This window comes from Pithys albifrons, chromosome 3 (assembly GCF_047495875.1).
Source record: "Pithys albifrons albifrons isolate INPA30051 chromosome 3, PitAlb_v1, whole genome shotgun sequence".
NCBI lineage: Eukaryota > Metazoa > Chordata > Aves > Passeriformes > Thamnophilidae > Pithys > Pithys albifrons.
Genome location: NC_092460.1, coordinates 32,736,059 through 32,751,940, shown reverse-complemented (window position 1 = coordinate 32,751,940; position 15,882 = coordinate 32,736,059). Strand labels below are relative to the sequence as shown.

General features: G+C 45.4%; 1 protein-coding gene across 2 annotated transcripts in view; it reads right to left on the bottom strand.

Annotated features, from left to right (window-relative positions):
• Nucleotides 1–130: 130 nt before the first annotated feature.
• The window catches only part of BCL2L13 (BCL2 like 13), a 42,295-nt gene continuing 26,543 nt past the window's right edge, over nucleotides 131–15,882 (bottom strand). For both annotated transcript variants that reach the window (XM_071551267.1, XM_071551269.1), the window contains one exon: nucleotides 131–6,589. In XM_071551267.1, coding sequence (XP_071407368.1) covers nucleotides 5,780–6,589 — 810 coding nt within the window. In that variant the 3' untranslated portion in view covers nucleotides 131–5,779. The remainder of the gene's footprint in view (nucleotides 6,590–15,882) is intronic.

Below are 15,882 nucleotides of genomic sequence, written 5' to 3'. Positions count from 1 at the left end.
AGACACTCTGCTCTGGTCCTTGTGCCCAGCATAAGCAAATTTTGGGTAAGTAAAAGCATCTTCGCTTTTGGCGTGTGCACTAAAACAGAGTGGGGAGGGGGCAAGCACAGAAGTCTACACATTGTTTTTTGAAAACTGTACCATTTATTAAAGTGCAACCTGGGGCATGGTCTTACAGCAGTGTCCCATTATAGCAGAGGGAGAAAATGTACATACCCCTTCACTTAACTGACTAGAACAATGAAGCTGGGAAGAACTTTCTTTTAAAGGTGGAAACACTTTTATTAACCAAATGGCACAAGAAGCTTTAGACAGTTTTCCCCAAGAGGGCTGCACTTGCATATTAGAAGGAACAGCATGACAAGTTCCTGGGATAATGGGTGACTTGAGGATCAGTCAGGGTCTCTTCGACCAGTCAGGGTCTCTTCCCCCAGGCAGGCCTTTTGAGAACAGAATCCAAAATCCCTGCAAGTTGGTCACTATTTGCTTACACCCAGCAGAAGCCTAGTAGAAGATATCCCCTAACATGCAGCTTTTGTCAGTCCCATTAGTCTTTGCTACTTAACAAATCAAGTGGCATTCTTTTGGTCTGAGTGGGATTTTAGGTTTACACTTGAATCAAAGCTTATACTGCAAGTTAAAAATGGAGACAGACCCCCTAAAGGTGTAGCCGGAAGATGCATCCTCTGCAGCTTGTTCTGTCCACATTGATAGTGTTCCTTCTCTCCCCTGCAGATACTGCAGGGAGATCAAAAGGAGCTTCCACTGGAAGCCAACAGGAGCTCCCCCACTTCTACAGCATGACCACAGACCTCTGGTGGGGAGGAAGCACATCACCTACCCAAGAGAGGGTCAGCTCTAAGTAGGAAAAAAAGTGATAAAATTTTTTTAACTTAAGGAGGTGGATCTGAGCAATGTTGTGTTGTGGTTCCCCTGGACTTAACACTGCAGCTGACCCTTCTGAGCTGTTGTCATTCCCCAGCAAAGGACTGGTCCAGGAGAGGTCACTTTGTTGGACTCAAACTAGTTTGAGTGCCACTGCCTGGAGCTGTCCTGCAGTCCCTGCTCCTCAGGGCCTGAGAGCTCCTTCTACTGCAGTCAAGTAGTGGTGGCTTAAATTTTATAAATACCCCCTCACCCCCTTTTCTGCTATGGCAAGACAGAGCTTGCACTGTGAAGCACAAGTCTATAGGTGGAGTCAAAGCAATACTATTCTTGTAACCTTTCTAGAGCTGAAATCAAGCCAAATCAAAGTATGCACAGCTCCTGCCTCACTAGGTACAGGAGGTATTGTGCCTCACCCCTCCATGTTTCACTGGGAAGCACTTTCTCCTCTTGTGCTCCAACATGAGCAGACACAAACAGCCTGGAATAAGATACTCTACTGAAGCCCCTCAAGCACTGCAGTTGGGCTGGCTGTGTTCACCTCTCCATCCCCCACCCCACCTCTCTATCCCCCACCCCTGCTCTTTCACAGCAAAAGAACCTGGTAATTACACTCTCACATTCTGTAACATGAGCTCGCTCTGACTTAGTCAGAGACAATGCTGCCAGAAGCACTTCTAGGGTTTTTTTACCAAAACAGCAAGATCTACCTTCCTAGGGTTTTGGTAGTACTGCCACACCACTGTAGCTGGAATTAAATACAGGGAAGGTTTATAACCTCAGATTACTTTATCCACTACAGTCATTACAATGAAAAAAGACCAAACTTTAGAACCTTGCTTTTCATTTGTGACCATTAGAAAAGAAAGCATGGATTAAAGAATCCAGTCCAGTGTGTCAGGCTAGATGTGATCAGTGCTCAATGCAGAGGAAGGAAGTGAGATTCTGGCAGCAGAGCTTGTCCTGTGTAAGAACCCTCAGCGCTACAGCTCTCAGCTGGCCCTTGAGCTGCAGCTGCCTCAGCAGCTTCCAGCCAGGATGGATTCTGTAGTACTGACTTGCTCTCCGCAAGGCAAGTTAGGAAAGAAACAACCAACTGCAAACACCACCACAACAGGCACTTCACCTTCAGCCAGAGTTTATACTGGGTTCAAAAGTAGGTACAATACTGAACAGAGCACAATCGCGGTGCATCGTCCAGCTCTGGGCCGGGAGCTGCCGTTTGGATTGGCCAGTACCTGGAGCAGCATCTGCTCGAAGATTCTCATGTTAATGGACAGAAGGCTGCAGAAGTGCTGCTTTCCTGCCTCTAGCTTGTTTTGTTGAGCCAGCCCTAGTATTTTAGATAGCTATTTTCTATAGTTTTCAGCAGCTAAATTACCATCCCAAGAATCCCTACTCAGCATCCCCCCAGCCTCATGTAAGCCAAACCCCTACGTTTTCAAGCTGCCCCTTGTCTGTGCCCAGGAATATTCCTGTTTTGCCCAGGTGAGCAGCTCATTACTGCAGCCCCACAGCCTGGATCTTGTCAAGTTTAAGGGGCTCTGGAGGAGCAGGAGTCCCCCAGGCACCGCAGCTGCAACAGGCAGGGATGTGGCTCTGCTTTTGGGCAACAGTGGGACTCTGGGTTTTGGACTTTGCTCCCAGCCTCTTGTTCCCTGCAGTGCCAGCTGAAGAAAGCCTTTACCCAGCTCTCTGCCAAAATGCCCATCTAAGCACAGCTTAGAATTAATTAAGCACAGCTGAAATTTAAGTTGCGCCTTATCTTGAAAGCCTTTTCCGTGGCAGCTCCTTACTGAACATGTTCCCCACTGCAGTTCCTTAAATATTTACCACTTCTTTGTCGATCTCAGCTTGTGCTGTTTTAGCATCTCTGCTTTAGGGTGTGCTAAGGATAAAGTGAAGACAGAATGGGTCTAAGGTAGATATTTTGTTAAGGTACAGGCCACTCGAGGACAGATATTGAGGCACTTTTGGGAAGGGGATAAGCAATGCAAGTGGAAGCAATTCTGTATGCCCTTTTGTAAGTATGTAGCGACTGCCTTCCCTCTGCCAGCTACAAGTGCTCCACTTGCTGCATCACACCTTCTGGGGTAGTTAGACCCTGCAGCTTAGGATTACTGTAATATACTTCAAGATATGGGGGAAAAAAACCCTTCCATTTCCTAATTCACACCTATAACAGAGCAGCCTGTCCCTCAGGTCTGCCATCTGAGCTTACCCGCCTGTCCCAGCTCTGACCACAGAACTTCAAGTCAGCAGAATTCAAGCCCACAACCGACCTTTTTTAACTAATGGAGTGTTTCCAGAGGAAAGAAATTCACAATAGATGTTCTGAACATGTGGTCAGGGGTGTGAGGGAGAAGAGGGTACAAATTCTTGCTGACTTGTCAAATCTAAAAGACCTCAGAGGCAACGAATATTCTAAAGGAAGGACCAAGCAACCAAAACATACAGTGCAGCTGATGCTCCATTAATGCAGAAACACAAAATGCTTAACACAGTCATTTATTTTCCTTACTACTGCTGCCATCTTCTCACTGATGTGTGGAAGAAGATGCTTTTTATTTAGTGCCCTGCTGGGCTCCTTGAACCAACTAGTTATGGATTTCCTTCCTAGCCAGACTGGATTTATTCTTGTCTGTTCTCTGCCCATCTCCCACACTACTACTGAAACAACCACATCCAGAGAAGAGTTAAAGTAACACCAGCCCTGCCTGCACTTCCTCTTGATACACAAATTATTCAAAGTGTCCACAGAATCCATTTCTGTTTTAGAATAACACCCTGTGTGGCAACAGCTGAGGATGTCCCAGATGGAGGCTCAGCATTGTCAGTAGGGAGAGGATGTAGGTTGGGTTCCGAACATCCCTTGTGCCATGGAGAACATTCCAAGAGAAGAACACAAAGCCATCAGCAAAGCCTCAGGAGAGGGGCAGCCCTACCCACCTGACCAGGCAGGGAAGCACAGCAATGACACTACCAGGAAATGGCAAAGGAAGTCAATTCTACTTTGCAATAGGATAAAGGGCTTTGGTTTTCTCTCTTAAGGCCAACCTACTACATTTTGTATATGGAAAAAGAGCAGTCAGTGATCAACAGTAAAGTCCAGAACTCCAGAGCAACTCAGTTCAGTCCACAGCAGCAGTACATATCTGACAACCCTTCCTCTTAATATTCAACTTCACACACACACACAGATCAAAATCCAGTAAGTTTTCTAGAAAATTCATTCTCAGAAAAGCTTAAACAAAAATAATTCCTCAGAATCTGACACATTCTGACTAACTTTCCAGCATCCTGGGATAGGAAAATGCAGCAAAAATATCCTACAATAGAGAATATGCTAAAATCTCTTCATTCTGAGATCCCTTAAGAAACAGGCTCATCAGGAGATGTACCCCTAGATAAGGTTATTTAGAAATAAAAGTACCTTGTCTTTGTGCTTTGCGAGGAGTAAGATTCCCATAAGACCATGTTTTGGTTTTTACATTATCACGAGTTCCCTTCACCTCCCTCCCTCTGGTCTCAGCCACAGTGCCAGCATCAGCCCTTGGAGGTGCATCCATATTTCTGCCTGGAAAGCCCAAGGTCTTGCCCACAGAGCTGCAGTACGGACATGGACAGACACACAAACAAACACACGCTGAAAGAGGAATGCTTGTTGCTGGATCTGACTGACGAGTATGGCAATACTGAAAACATTTCTCTCCACACACAACTGAAGTGCTGTGACTGCAGGAAGAGGGAATTTCTTTTGCCAAAGTAACTTTCTCACCATTTGTGAACCTCTAAGTTTAGCTAATTACAGATTCACAGTTGCAAAAGAAACCATGCTGAACACTGCTCGGGGTCAGGTCAGGAACAAGCAGAGAGAGGAGATGTTTAATGCTCCTTTGCTCAGTTACTGGAATCCACTGCATTATATACCTGGGATTCTGTCACAGGCAAGACCAAGTTAGGACTAAGTACACTCTGTGCGTAACTCGGGGAAGACAATGCAGACTGCAGCGTGACACAGCACAGCAGAGTGTTTAACTGCTGAATATGCCCTGGATATCAGAGCACTGATCCCACTGTCCAGCATGGATTTTGCACCTCTGGTAACCGAAGGGTCGCAGTAAAGTGGGCTGGGCAGGAGGGAAAGCAAATGGATTCTCAAACCAGCAAATAGCAGTGTCCCTCCCACCCTCCTGGGCAGCACCTCTACCCCAGGAACACCAGGATGCTCAGAGATAATACAGCAATAGAGAGGCAGCATCTTCACAGGATGGGGCTCCAGTAAACGTTAGGGGCCAAAATCAGTGTGAGCCAAGAGGTAAAAAAAAGCACTGTCCCACCGGGGCTTAGGAGGAACCTGGAAGGTTATGAGGAGCAGTGCTGTACCTGAGAGGAAGCCGAGACAAAAGGGAGACCAGCCTCTCGCTACAGGACTCAGGTTGGCTAATGTTTGTTAGGAAGGGCTCTGGGGTGTGACGGGAAGTGACAAGACAGCACAGCTGCAATAGCGGTCAGTCTGAGAAGCCAAAAACCAGGGGTTGGCAGCAGCTGGCTCTCCCCTTCCCCTGGGGATTCTCTGTTCCAGTTCCTAGAGTATAAGCACCCCTTTCTTCAGCACCTGCACTTAGGTTCTTAAATTTGCAGAATGTTGGGTTTTTCTCTTTTTAAAAATACCCCAGTACTTTAATCAGGAAAAACCAGTCCCTGCCCCAATTCTACTAAAAACATGATTGTCCGTAGCTGGAGGCTTATTGAACAGCCTCACCCCATCACCATTAAGTTACTCAAATGTCCAATTAAACAGCAGGCAGCTCAACCTTTAGGTAACACAACTACAAAAAATTGGATCGTGCTCTCTTGTCTCTCCCCCCCGCTTCTTCTCCAGAGAGCTCCGTTACTTTTTCCTAAGCGCCAGCGCTACTCCGACCGCTACAGCCAATATCGCCACGGCAGCGGCGCCGCCGTACAGCAGTATCGATTTCCCCTCAGGCAACAGGATAGGCTTCTCCTCTGCAGTGGGGGATTTCTCTTCCATTTCTTCCAAATGGCCCTCTTTCCCCACCTTTTTTTCCCCTGGAAGTATTTTCTCAGGTTCCAGTGCAGCCTTTTCTTCTGATGGGGCTAATTTTGGGACAGGTTTACTTAATATGGGGATTTCAGGTTCAACAAGCTCTTCAGCTGCTTTTCCCTTTTCCTCCTGTTTCGTACGCAGAAGTGCGGAGGGATGTGCTTTTTCAGCAGCAGCAACTTCAGCTGGAGGTTTTACTTCCTGTAGAGAAGCAGAGGTTTCTGAAAACGCTGCCTGCATGGTCTCTGCAGCGCCAGCTGACACCACTGCTTCCTCAATCCCCTCCGGTATCTCTTCCTTCTCCACGTGAACGATGTCGGAGTTGGAAGAGTTGTTCTCACTCCTCTCTTCACCCCCTCCGTTGCTGTCCAGGCTTTTGACCTCTTCAGGATCCATAGCCACCTGCTGCCAGGACTCGGGTCCCAGGGAGACTGGCAGGCTCTCCGTGTGCCAGCTCTGACTTGCCGACAGGGAGACCGGCAGACTCTCCGACTGCCACGATGTGGTCACCGTGGGGGACTCCGGGGGGCTCACCTGTCCTGAGTTGTCACTGGTCAGGATGTAGATGTCATTACTGTCCTCTGCAATGAGCCCGGGGTACTCTTCCTCTTCCGATTCCAAAGTAAATACTGTCCCCTACAAACAAAAAGGAGGACACAACACATGAGCCATGGCTTCAGCATTACCTGCCCTGCATTGGAAGGAACAGGACACCTGGAAACTTGGTGAGGTGGAAGAAAGATGAGAGGGCCTCTGCAGCTGCCTGACCTACATTTCAGTGGGGATTACAGAACCCAGCTGGCATTTCCAGAGAATGGAACCTCTTAACACAAGCTCTGCTGGGAGCTCCTCCTTTCCCTGATGTTACTGCATCGCTGAGTACATCACCAAAACACACCCCATGGGCATTATTAACCAGACAAGACACTAAAATCTGAAACCAAACTGCAACAAAACGAAGAGAGCAAACACAGGTACATGTGCCAGCTGAATACAGCTCCCTTGTCCCTGCCACACAAAGGCTATTACTTGTCTGCCTTCATCTAACAGCGTTTTCCTAACATTAATTTTATCCCATTTCCAGTGCTACCTGAAGCTTGTATTTCTACTTTGTACCACCAAGCTGGAATCTACAGTAATTATAGTATTTTATTACAATTTTAGCTATTCACTTTTCCAAGACTGTCATCATAACTTTGGCTACACAGCTTAGGCTGAAACAAACAACTAAGCACAGAATCCAGAGATGCTGACACAGTTTGCTTGCTTGTATTCATCTAGGAAAAAATCTGTAGGCAACCTGAAAAAACTTTGACAGTGGGCTTTGGTTGGAGAAATTGCAAGTGTAAAATACTGACTGATTCCTGCCTTAAAGATCTGGTCATGCATGGACTGCTGAGTACTAACACTGAAGAGACTGGCTTCAAGGGGAAAGAGAAAAGATCATTAACCACAGAAGAACCTAAGATGGGTGTGATACCAAGAGTGTAAATACAGGAGATGGTTTAACCCCATCTAGCAACTAAGAACCATGTGGCTGCTCGTTCACTCCCACTCCCAGTAGAATGGGGAAGAGAATGAGGGGAAAAAAAGCTTGTGGGTTGCGTTAAGAACAGTTTAATTATTTAAACAAAGCAAAATATAATAGTAGTGGCAATAATGATGATGATAATTAGTAGTAGTAGTAATGAAAATGAAAGGAATAAACCCCAAGACAGCTGCCCTGGCCACAGTCCCTCGCAGCCTCTTGTGCTAAAACCACATGAGAAACTGAAAAGGCTTTGGTTTAGGGCAAGCACTGCTCAGCCACAGCCAAAACATCAGCACATTATCAACATTCCTCTCATACTAAATCTAAAACACAACTCTGTAGGAGCTACGAGAAAGAAAATTAACTATTCCAGCTGAAACCAGGACAAAGAGATAGGAGCAGAGAGGAAGCCCAAGTTTGCTATGCCATATAATGGAAGTCACTGAAATCATTAACAAAGATTCAATTACTTGCTTGTAACAAAAATACTTTAACACTCTGCCAAGTACTGAAGTGCTGGGAGCCATCTCAGTGCAAATTCCTTGTTCAATTATCAAGCTTTCCTGTACAGTCCATCTTTCCGTGAAGAAAATAATTCCACTTGTTCTCTTTTTGCTTCCTTCTATGTGCAATAGTTCTAAAGCACTCCAAGCAGTTGTCCCTCTTTTTTAAACCCTTCCCAACACCTGTGCATTTGGGGGTTGACTCTGCTCTAGTTTTATGGATTCACACAGTGATGTGCATCAGGAACTGATTCCAACTGGAAACAAACACATTTTTGTTTCACTGACAAGTCTTTAACCCTGATCAGCATTCAGTCTGGCCCACTGAGACACCCCAGCAGGGCCAGAACAGGGCCAGCAGCTGTGCCTGCGCCGATGCCGAAGGAGCCGAGGAAATACCAGTGCCCAGATGAGGCAAATTTGTTTCAGCTTTGGTAGCTCCCAATTATCACTCAGTTCCCAGTGACGCACAGACAAAAACTCCACCAAAACCCTAAAAAGCAAGTTGGCAGGCACAGGAGAGGCACCACAAACGCTGGTCACTGCTGGCAGCTGTGGTGAGAGCAAATGAAGCAGGGGTGGGGTGGAAATCTCCTCAGTCCATGGACTTTCAGAATATATTTGGACATGAGCAAAGGAATATTGGAGAACACTTTGGAAAGGAACTTTTCATAAATGCCTTTAAATTGGTTGGATGTGGGAAACGTTATCCAGCTTGGTAACATGTTTAGAAACTCTACAGAGAAATGATGCACAAGGCTCCTCAGGGAAGGAGTTAGAAGTGATTAAGCTGCTCACCAACTGCTTAAGGATCATCACAAAGTCTTACTAGTTCAGAATGAAATAAAAATCAGTAAATCATTATGTTTGTGAAAATGTACAGACACCACTCACGCCAATAAACCCAAAGCAAGTCTCCTCTGCAAGCAGTGACTGACAATGAAAGACTCCACTATCCTCTTGAAAGTCATGTTTCACGAGAAGAACTGGGGATTTTTTTAAGTGCTCAGGCCATTAAAACAAAATGGAGCTCTACACCTAGGGGGAAGCAACCAGCATAGCAAAGGAAGGGCAATGGAAATGAAGAGCCAGGCAACTTAAGGCAGAGGTTACTGGATCCAAAGAGAACAAGTACTGAGCCATGTGGGCCAGAGGTGCTGCACAAAGTGAGGACAGGACTCCACACAGCGCTGACTGTCCTGCTCCAGCAGACACTGGAGAGCGGCCCAGCCAGGACTGTCAGTGTGGGCAGCTCCCACCACTCTGCTGAGGATGGAGAGGCACCTGCTGCCCACTCTGAGATTGCACTCACTCCTCTGACCATCAGGATTTGCTCTGGATGTTAAGTAGTAAATACTCTCACTGGAATACAAGCCGCTAGTAGACACCTAGAATCATAACACATTTTTTATTTCCACAAGTGACACAGACTCTTAACAGTGGCAATTAAACAACAAAATAATTAGGGGTGAAACCTGCAACCTCTTGAGCCTCTGTGCTACCCTCCTTTCTGCTCAGCTCTACCCTTGCACAAATCCAAATAAATTTACTTCCCATCCACAGCACATCACAACACCCTATGCCACATCTGTGATCTGACATTCCCAAAAAGTACAGGGAGACCCCCCTGATAACAGCCCTGCTCCTGACACTGCCCTGGGAGTGTGCCCGTGCTGCTGTCACCTGTTCAGCATGATGAACATATAACAATATTCCAAAACCAGTGTGCTGCTGCATGTTTGGGAGCCCTGGTGATTGTAGCAAACTTCCACAACAAACTAAAAAATTCACCTCCTAGTGACATATTCAGACAGCCTGAATTCCCCTGAAGTCGCTCACTGTACACTGGAGGAAGCCAAGTGGCTTTAAGCTGTGACTCAGCATCCACAGAGGGGAGGATGGAGCCACCTCTGGTCAGTGGGGACAGCTGGGGACAGAGACTGCTGTGAAATTTAAGCCATCCTGATACTTTTTAATCTGTTCTCATTCCTCCAGCCTCTGCTTCTGCTTTCTTCCTGATCCACCACTCTTCACTATTCCCTTCCCTCTCATAAGGAAAACCAAAGGGAACTCACAGACAGTTTGCCCATGATAAAAAGGAACAAGTAATATAAAGTACCACCACCAGTAGCTGCCCAGGCCCAGAAAATACCTTTACAAGCTGACAAACAGGTGGGGAGGCAACACTGACACACAAGGACTGGGCATTAGTCATTCTGGTTATTCCCATGTATCAAGGCATTTTTAAAGGCCACGTGCTTTGCTGGAGCACTTTCACTGGAGACACTTCTGACAAAATACAAGTAAGATCTGGGCATATCCTGAGGGTAACATGCAGGATAAACTGCCTTGGAGAGTGTGAGGAAATGAAGGGATGGTACTACCACCAACACAGGCAATGCTCGACATTTCAAATCCTCCATTAATACCAACACTACACACACATCCTGCCTTCAGCAGGGAGGGCCAAAGGGGCTCAAGAGTGTTATTGTTCCTTTTCTCACGCAAGCTGTGCTGACCTCAAAAGAGTTATCAGTTGCTGGCTCCCTATAAATCAGAGCCTTATGTAGCCTGGCTGATTCCTTTCCGTCTTTACAGACAATTTAACTTCCGTGTCAGTGCCTCAGGGGACACAGCTCTCCAAGCCTGAAGCCAGGGCTGGCAAACCTGGGGAGAGCTAAACACGCTCAGTGTCAGTGGGTAATTCCACTACTTTTTTGTTAAAAGCTTATGATGCTTTAATTGAAAAGCCAGACAGTAATAGGCATTATTTAGGATACACGATTAATATTTCTTGAGCTGAATTAAGATTTAATACATAAAGTCAAGCGGATAAACCCAGGATTTTGTGGCAATTCAGTTGAGGTTTGCACTTTGGTGGGTTTTTTCCCTTTTAAAGCAGCTGCAATACAAACTGAATGACATTCAGGACAATTCTCTTGATTCGTCTACAGATGTGACCCAGAAGCAAAGCTCCAACAGGCAGATTATTTCAGAACAGGATGGAACATGTGGAAGGATTTTTAATAACCTGAGGCCTTACATAAAGCCCTACACTTTAGATAGAATAGTAAGTAAGAATGTATGTAAGCATTTTTTATCTGCTTTGTTTATTGCAAATAGACAGTCGCTGCTTCACACCAGAAAGATCAGTCACTCCTTTTCAAATTTGCAAGAGATTTGGAAAATTTGAGACTTGCAAACTCATCCAGCATACTTACAGAAGCACATCAGGTGTGGTAGAAAAGCTTAAGTCCCACCCCACAGCATCCTGCCACTCCTGGTTCCAGCCACTGCCACTTGAGGGAAGAGTTGGCACAAGTTGTGTGGAGGAGGAGAAGAAGAACTGTGAATTTCCCTCCCTGGCTGGAACATAACAAGAACAGTCCACAGTCCATGAGAAAATCTTGAGGAAAAGATCAGCTTAATTCTGCTGAGGTGGCAGGTGCAGACCTGAAAAATGGAGCTACTGAAGTCAATCAGTGTGCTCAGTCTATGAGGTTTGACTTGCAGAAGCTCCCACAGTGCTCCTGCAGGGGACAGAAAGCACCTCAACAACCGTGGCAGACTCGCCCTCAGGACACGCTGTGGCCACTTTGCTACAGGGGGAGCTACACTGGAAAACACTAAGCTGGGAACAAAATAATGAAAAAAAATCTGAAAGCTCCTGCAATATGCAGAATCCATCAGTTTGGATTCAGCTGTAGTCCTGCCAGTGTCAGCAACCTGCACTGAGCAGAAAGTCACTCCCAGCAGTGGATTCAAAACAGTACCAGTCTTTGACACATAGTACAGAATTGCTACTCAAAAATACCTGTGAAGTTTCAATTATTATTTAAAGACAGCAAACGTAACAAAACAAACAAACAAACAAACCAAGACTTGGAAACTGACTCTTCTGATGACTAATATTATTTCTCATGGTTTTTTAATATTTTATTAAGTGTATACAAACAAAATGATTTATTAACTATAGTAGTTCTGTTTGCTAAACAGCAACTAACTACACATAGAAAAAAAAGTCCTTATTTAGCAAAATAATAATTTCAGCCTTACTTACATAAAGCTGCTTCTGGAGCAAAGAGATATTTAAATAAAAATTCTGAATGTCTCAAAGACAAAAGCACCTTCTTTACTCTATAGAAACAGTACGAGTAGTAGCACACACTGCATCTATAATGGAGCTATTATTAGAGAGTGAACAGAAAGAGACCCCCATTAATGGTGTCCAACAGAGCATTTACTGCATCTTTGAGTGCCCTGCCCTTGTAAACTCCAAAGACCAGGAAAATGCAAACCAACTGAGTCTTAACTGCTGTGGAAGCTTCTTCTAGTGTTTTAAGTGTTCTTAAAGGCTCAGCTGGTCTCTCTGGTTCAGTCCTTAAGGTATGAACAAGGAATGACGTGAATGGGCAACTCACACAAAACTCATCTCTGCAGGCACAGAAAAGCCCACTTGAAAAACTGCACAGCCCAGCAAGCCACCCGTACACCCCAGATCCTGATTTTGTCTGGCAGAGGCAAAAATTCTGCACACAGATCAGAGGGAGCCACCAGCGGCAAAAAACAACATGTTCCCTAAGTTTCAACCCCTCAACATGAAACTAAACAGATCCACATAAAATCCCTGACAAAAAGAGCATCTGGAGGTGCAGGAGGAAATGGTGGCAGAACAGTGTCCCAGGAGACTAATCCTGGCTATGATGAAAAATTCAAAACACTCTAATCAGTTGGCAAGTTTCTTAGGTGAGGGTACTGATTACCTTGTAACATAACCTATCACAGAGAGAAATGAAGTAGAAGAAGCATTTGGACACCATTCTCAGGTCAGGACTTGGACTCAATGACCCTTGTCGGTCCCTCCCAACTCGGGATATTCCATGATCCTACAGCCACTTCCCTCACGCAGCGCTGTCACAGCAATGAGTACCAGGAGCCCATCAAATGCATTTGTGCCTGAAATCTACTGTCTGAAAAACAGGAGGCAAGGAGTGATGAACTGGCCTGTGTCCAGGGAACATAAGACATCTCCCTCTGGAGAAACAAGCAAACTTCCCACAGTAACGAACTTCCCCAGCACTGGGAACACAGTTGTGTGATTTCCAGCTGTGACAGACGGTGCTGAGGGATGAGCAGGAGAGGCCTGTGCCCAGAGACAGATGCCGGGTCCGGAAGCTTCGCTCCCACCCATGTCTGACCAGGCTGCAGCTCCATCTGCTCCGTGTCTCCATCCACAGCCCCGGCACCCTGTGCCTCCTCAGACCCTCGTGGAAGTCAGACCTGACAGTGTTACCCTGTAAAACCTTCAGAGAAACAGATCATAAAGGAACTGCTGGCAACACTCAGATCCAGAACAATACATTTTGAAATATAAAGAAGTAACAAAAACCCTTCAGGCACTTACTGTGCTTCTCTGTTCATCTCTCTGAAACTGTCAAGATAGGTGGAGCCAAGAAAAAGAGCAGAGTTCTTACAAATAGTTCACAAATAGGATGGCACTTTTTATTAAGGAAAAAAAAAGGCAAAAAGGGTTGAGTGAACCAGTTCAAATCACTCCAGTATTGCAGTCACTGCCCTCATTCCCTTCAAGGAATGGTTTGGCTGAAACAGCCCACAGAAAGGATCCTATTCCACCCCTGCCTTCCAACACAAACTCTAACCTGAACAGTCAGCACCAAAGCAACATCCTTTAAGGTTTCAGTCTTATCTTGTTTAAATTAAGATAAATTCAGTTATTTACAGACCACTTCTTCGGACAAATGGATTGGAAGTAGTTGTAAGAAAAAAGGAAAGGAGATCTAGTTGCTCCCTTACCATTTAATTTCCTTCTTCAGCCGCAGTGCCTAAAAATTTAACAATCTATTACTGCACTGAAGAAGTTACATACAAATCAAAGGGGACACTTGGCTGTGTTCCATGATATGAGTGGAAATTATAATTATTTTGAACGGAAACCTCCTTTCTAGGACTTTCTAATTAGACTGCCCTTTCTTGCATCTGTACCACATTAAACTTACCTCTCTCTTCCCCAGTGGAACATGTCTCTCTATTTCTGCATTGTCATTCTCAGGGCAGACACCTGGACTGCTGCAGAAGGAGATTTTCATCTCCAGTGGCACGAACTGGCTGCCTCACTTCCGTGGGATGACAAACACCTCTTTACTCCTTTTCTCACCCAGACTGTTACCAGACTCTTAAGTACATTATTCAATCACCAGCAGAAAAGAAAATGTCTAAAATGACTGCAAAGCACAAGACAAAACACTGGAAACACAGATAGAACAGCTCCTCAAAGGCTGAGATAGGAAACTATAAACACTACACAGATTACAAGCAAATTTACTTTTGTTCCGTTCAACATGGGCAATTAACTAGTTAAACCCAAATCCAGGTCTGAACACCATGAGACAAAAACCCGGGGAAGGCAGAGAATTTCAGCTACGGGTCACAAATACAACTGCCAGGCAGGTACTGAGAGAAGAAAGGTTATCAATAAACACCAATAAACACCGATCGCATGCAATTATTTCACCTCATTCACACAAGAGAAAAGCAGATGGGCTTGTAGCAGGAATGTGAATCTGAGAGAAAAAAAGGCAAGAAGCTTCCAAGCAATCTTACACTTTCCCCTCCTTATAGACATTTCCACATAGGTGAAATCTAACCATGAAAAGCGAGATCCACAGAACTTGAGAAGAAATAAATGTTTTAGTAGTAGGGGTGGAAGAGCAAAAAAATCCTTACCAACTGAGTGGCCTTACTGTGCTCTTTCCCAGGAGAGCAAGAATTGCTTCTGATGCAGCAGCATCCAGCCCTGGAGAAGTCAGACAGAGCAAAAGGGAGGGAAGGGGAGGTATGAGCAGGGAAGGGAGGAGAGAGGAGGAAAGGGGAGGGCAGAAGAGGAACGGGGAGGGCAGAGGAGGAACGGGGAGGGGAGGGCAGAGGAGGAACGGGGAGAGCAAATCATGCATACTGCACGTCAGTTTGTTGAGCCCTAACATTGCTTTCAGGAAAGAAAGAATGAGGCTACTTGTAAATCAGGCTGTGTATTGTTTTGCAATGGTTCAAGATGATAAAGAAAGGAGATCTTAGTATAACCACTTGACCCGTTAGTCAGAAGGAAGAAATGTGTCTCCACATGTGTCTAGAGAACCTGGAATGCACAGAACGCTTTTGCTCCAGAAGACAGACCATAATCAAACTTCAGAGTCAAGCAGGGTAAATGCAAGAGCTGCAGCCAAACCTGTCACAGCAATTAGTGAAAGAAGGAGGCTGTCCTGAAGAAATCTTGCTTTCCTACAGTCCAAGATTTCCTTGCTTTCCTACAGTCCTCCAAAATCAATTTGCACCTACCCATAAATCTAAGAGACTGTGCACTAGATGAGGCAGCCCTTTCATCTCTTCATTCATGTTCATGTTGCCAGCTGCACCCAAACACAACATGCAGTGCACTGCAGACATTCCTACTCAGACTCTCACCTGAAGCAGTAGAACAGACCCAGGAGAAGGGGAAGAGCACACAATGGCCAGAATCATAGTACCGAAATAATGTATGCCCTTGAACATAAAGTATGCCAGCCATTCCCTCACCAACCAACCCATCATTACACCCCAGTCCCATTCTGCCATCAGAAGTTGGCTGAATCACAGTTTTAGTGCCTGAAGGGAGAATGGGAGGGCAACACTCATTCAACACATCATATCACCATATCTCTGCAGGACTGGCATGAAAAAAAAAAAGAAAAAGCAACTTCCCATTCTCTAGTATCTCAAATTTCCCATTCTCTACAAGCCATGGCAACTTCTTGAAATCTGCTGCATAGCTATCCAATTTATAAATCTTAATTCCCTTGCACCAGCAATTTTGCTTCTACTTAACTGTCCACCATCCTCAA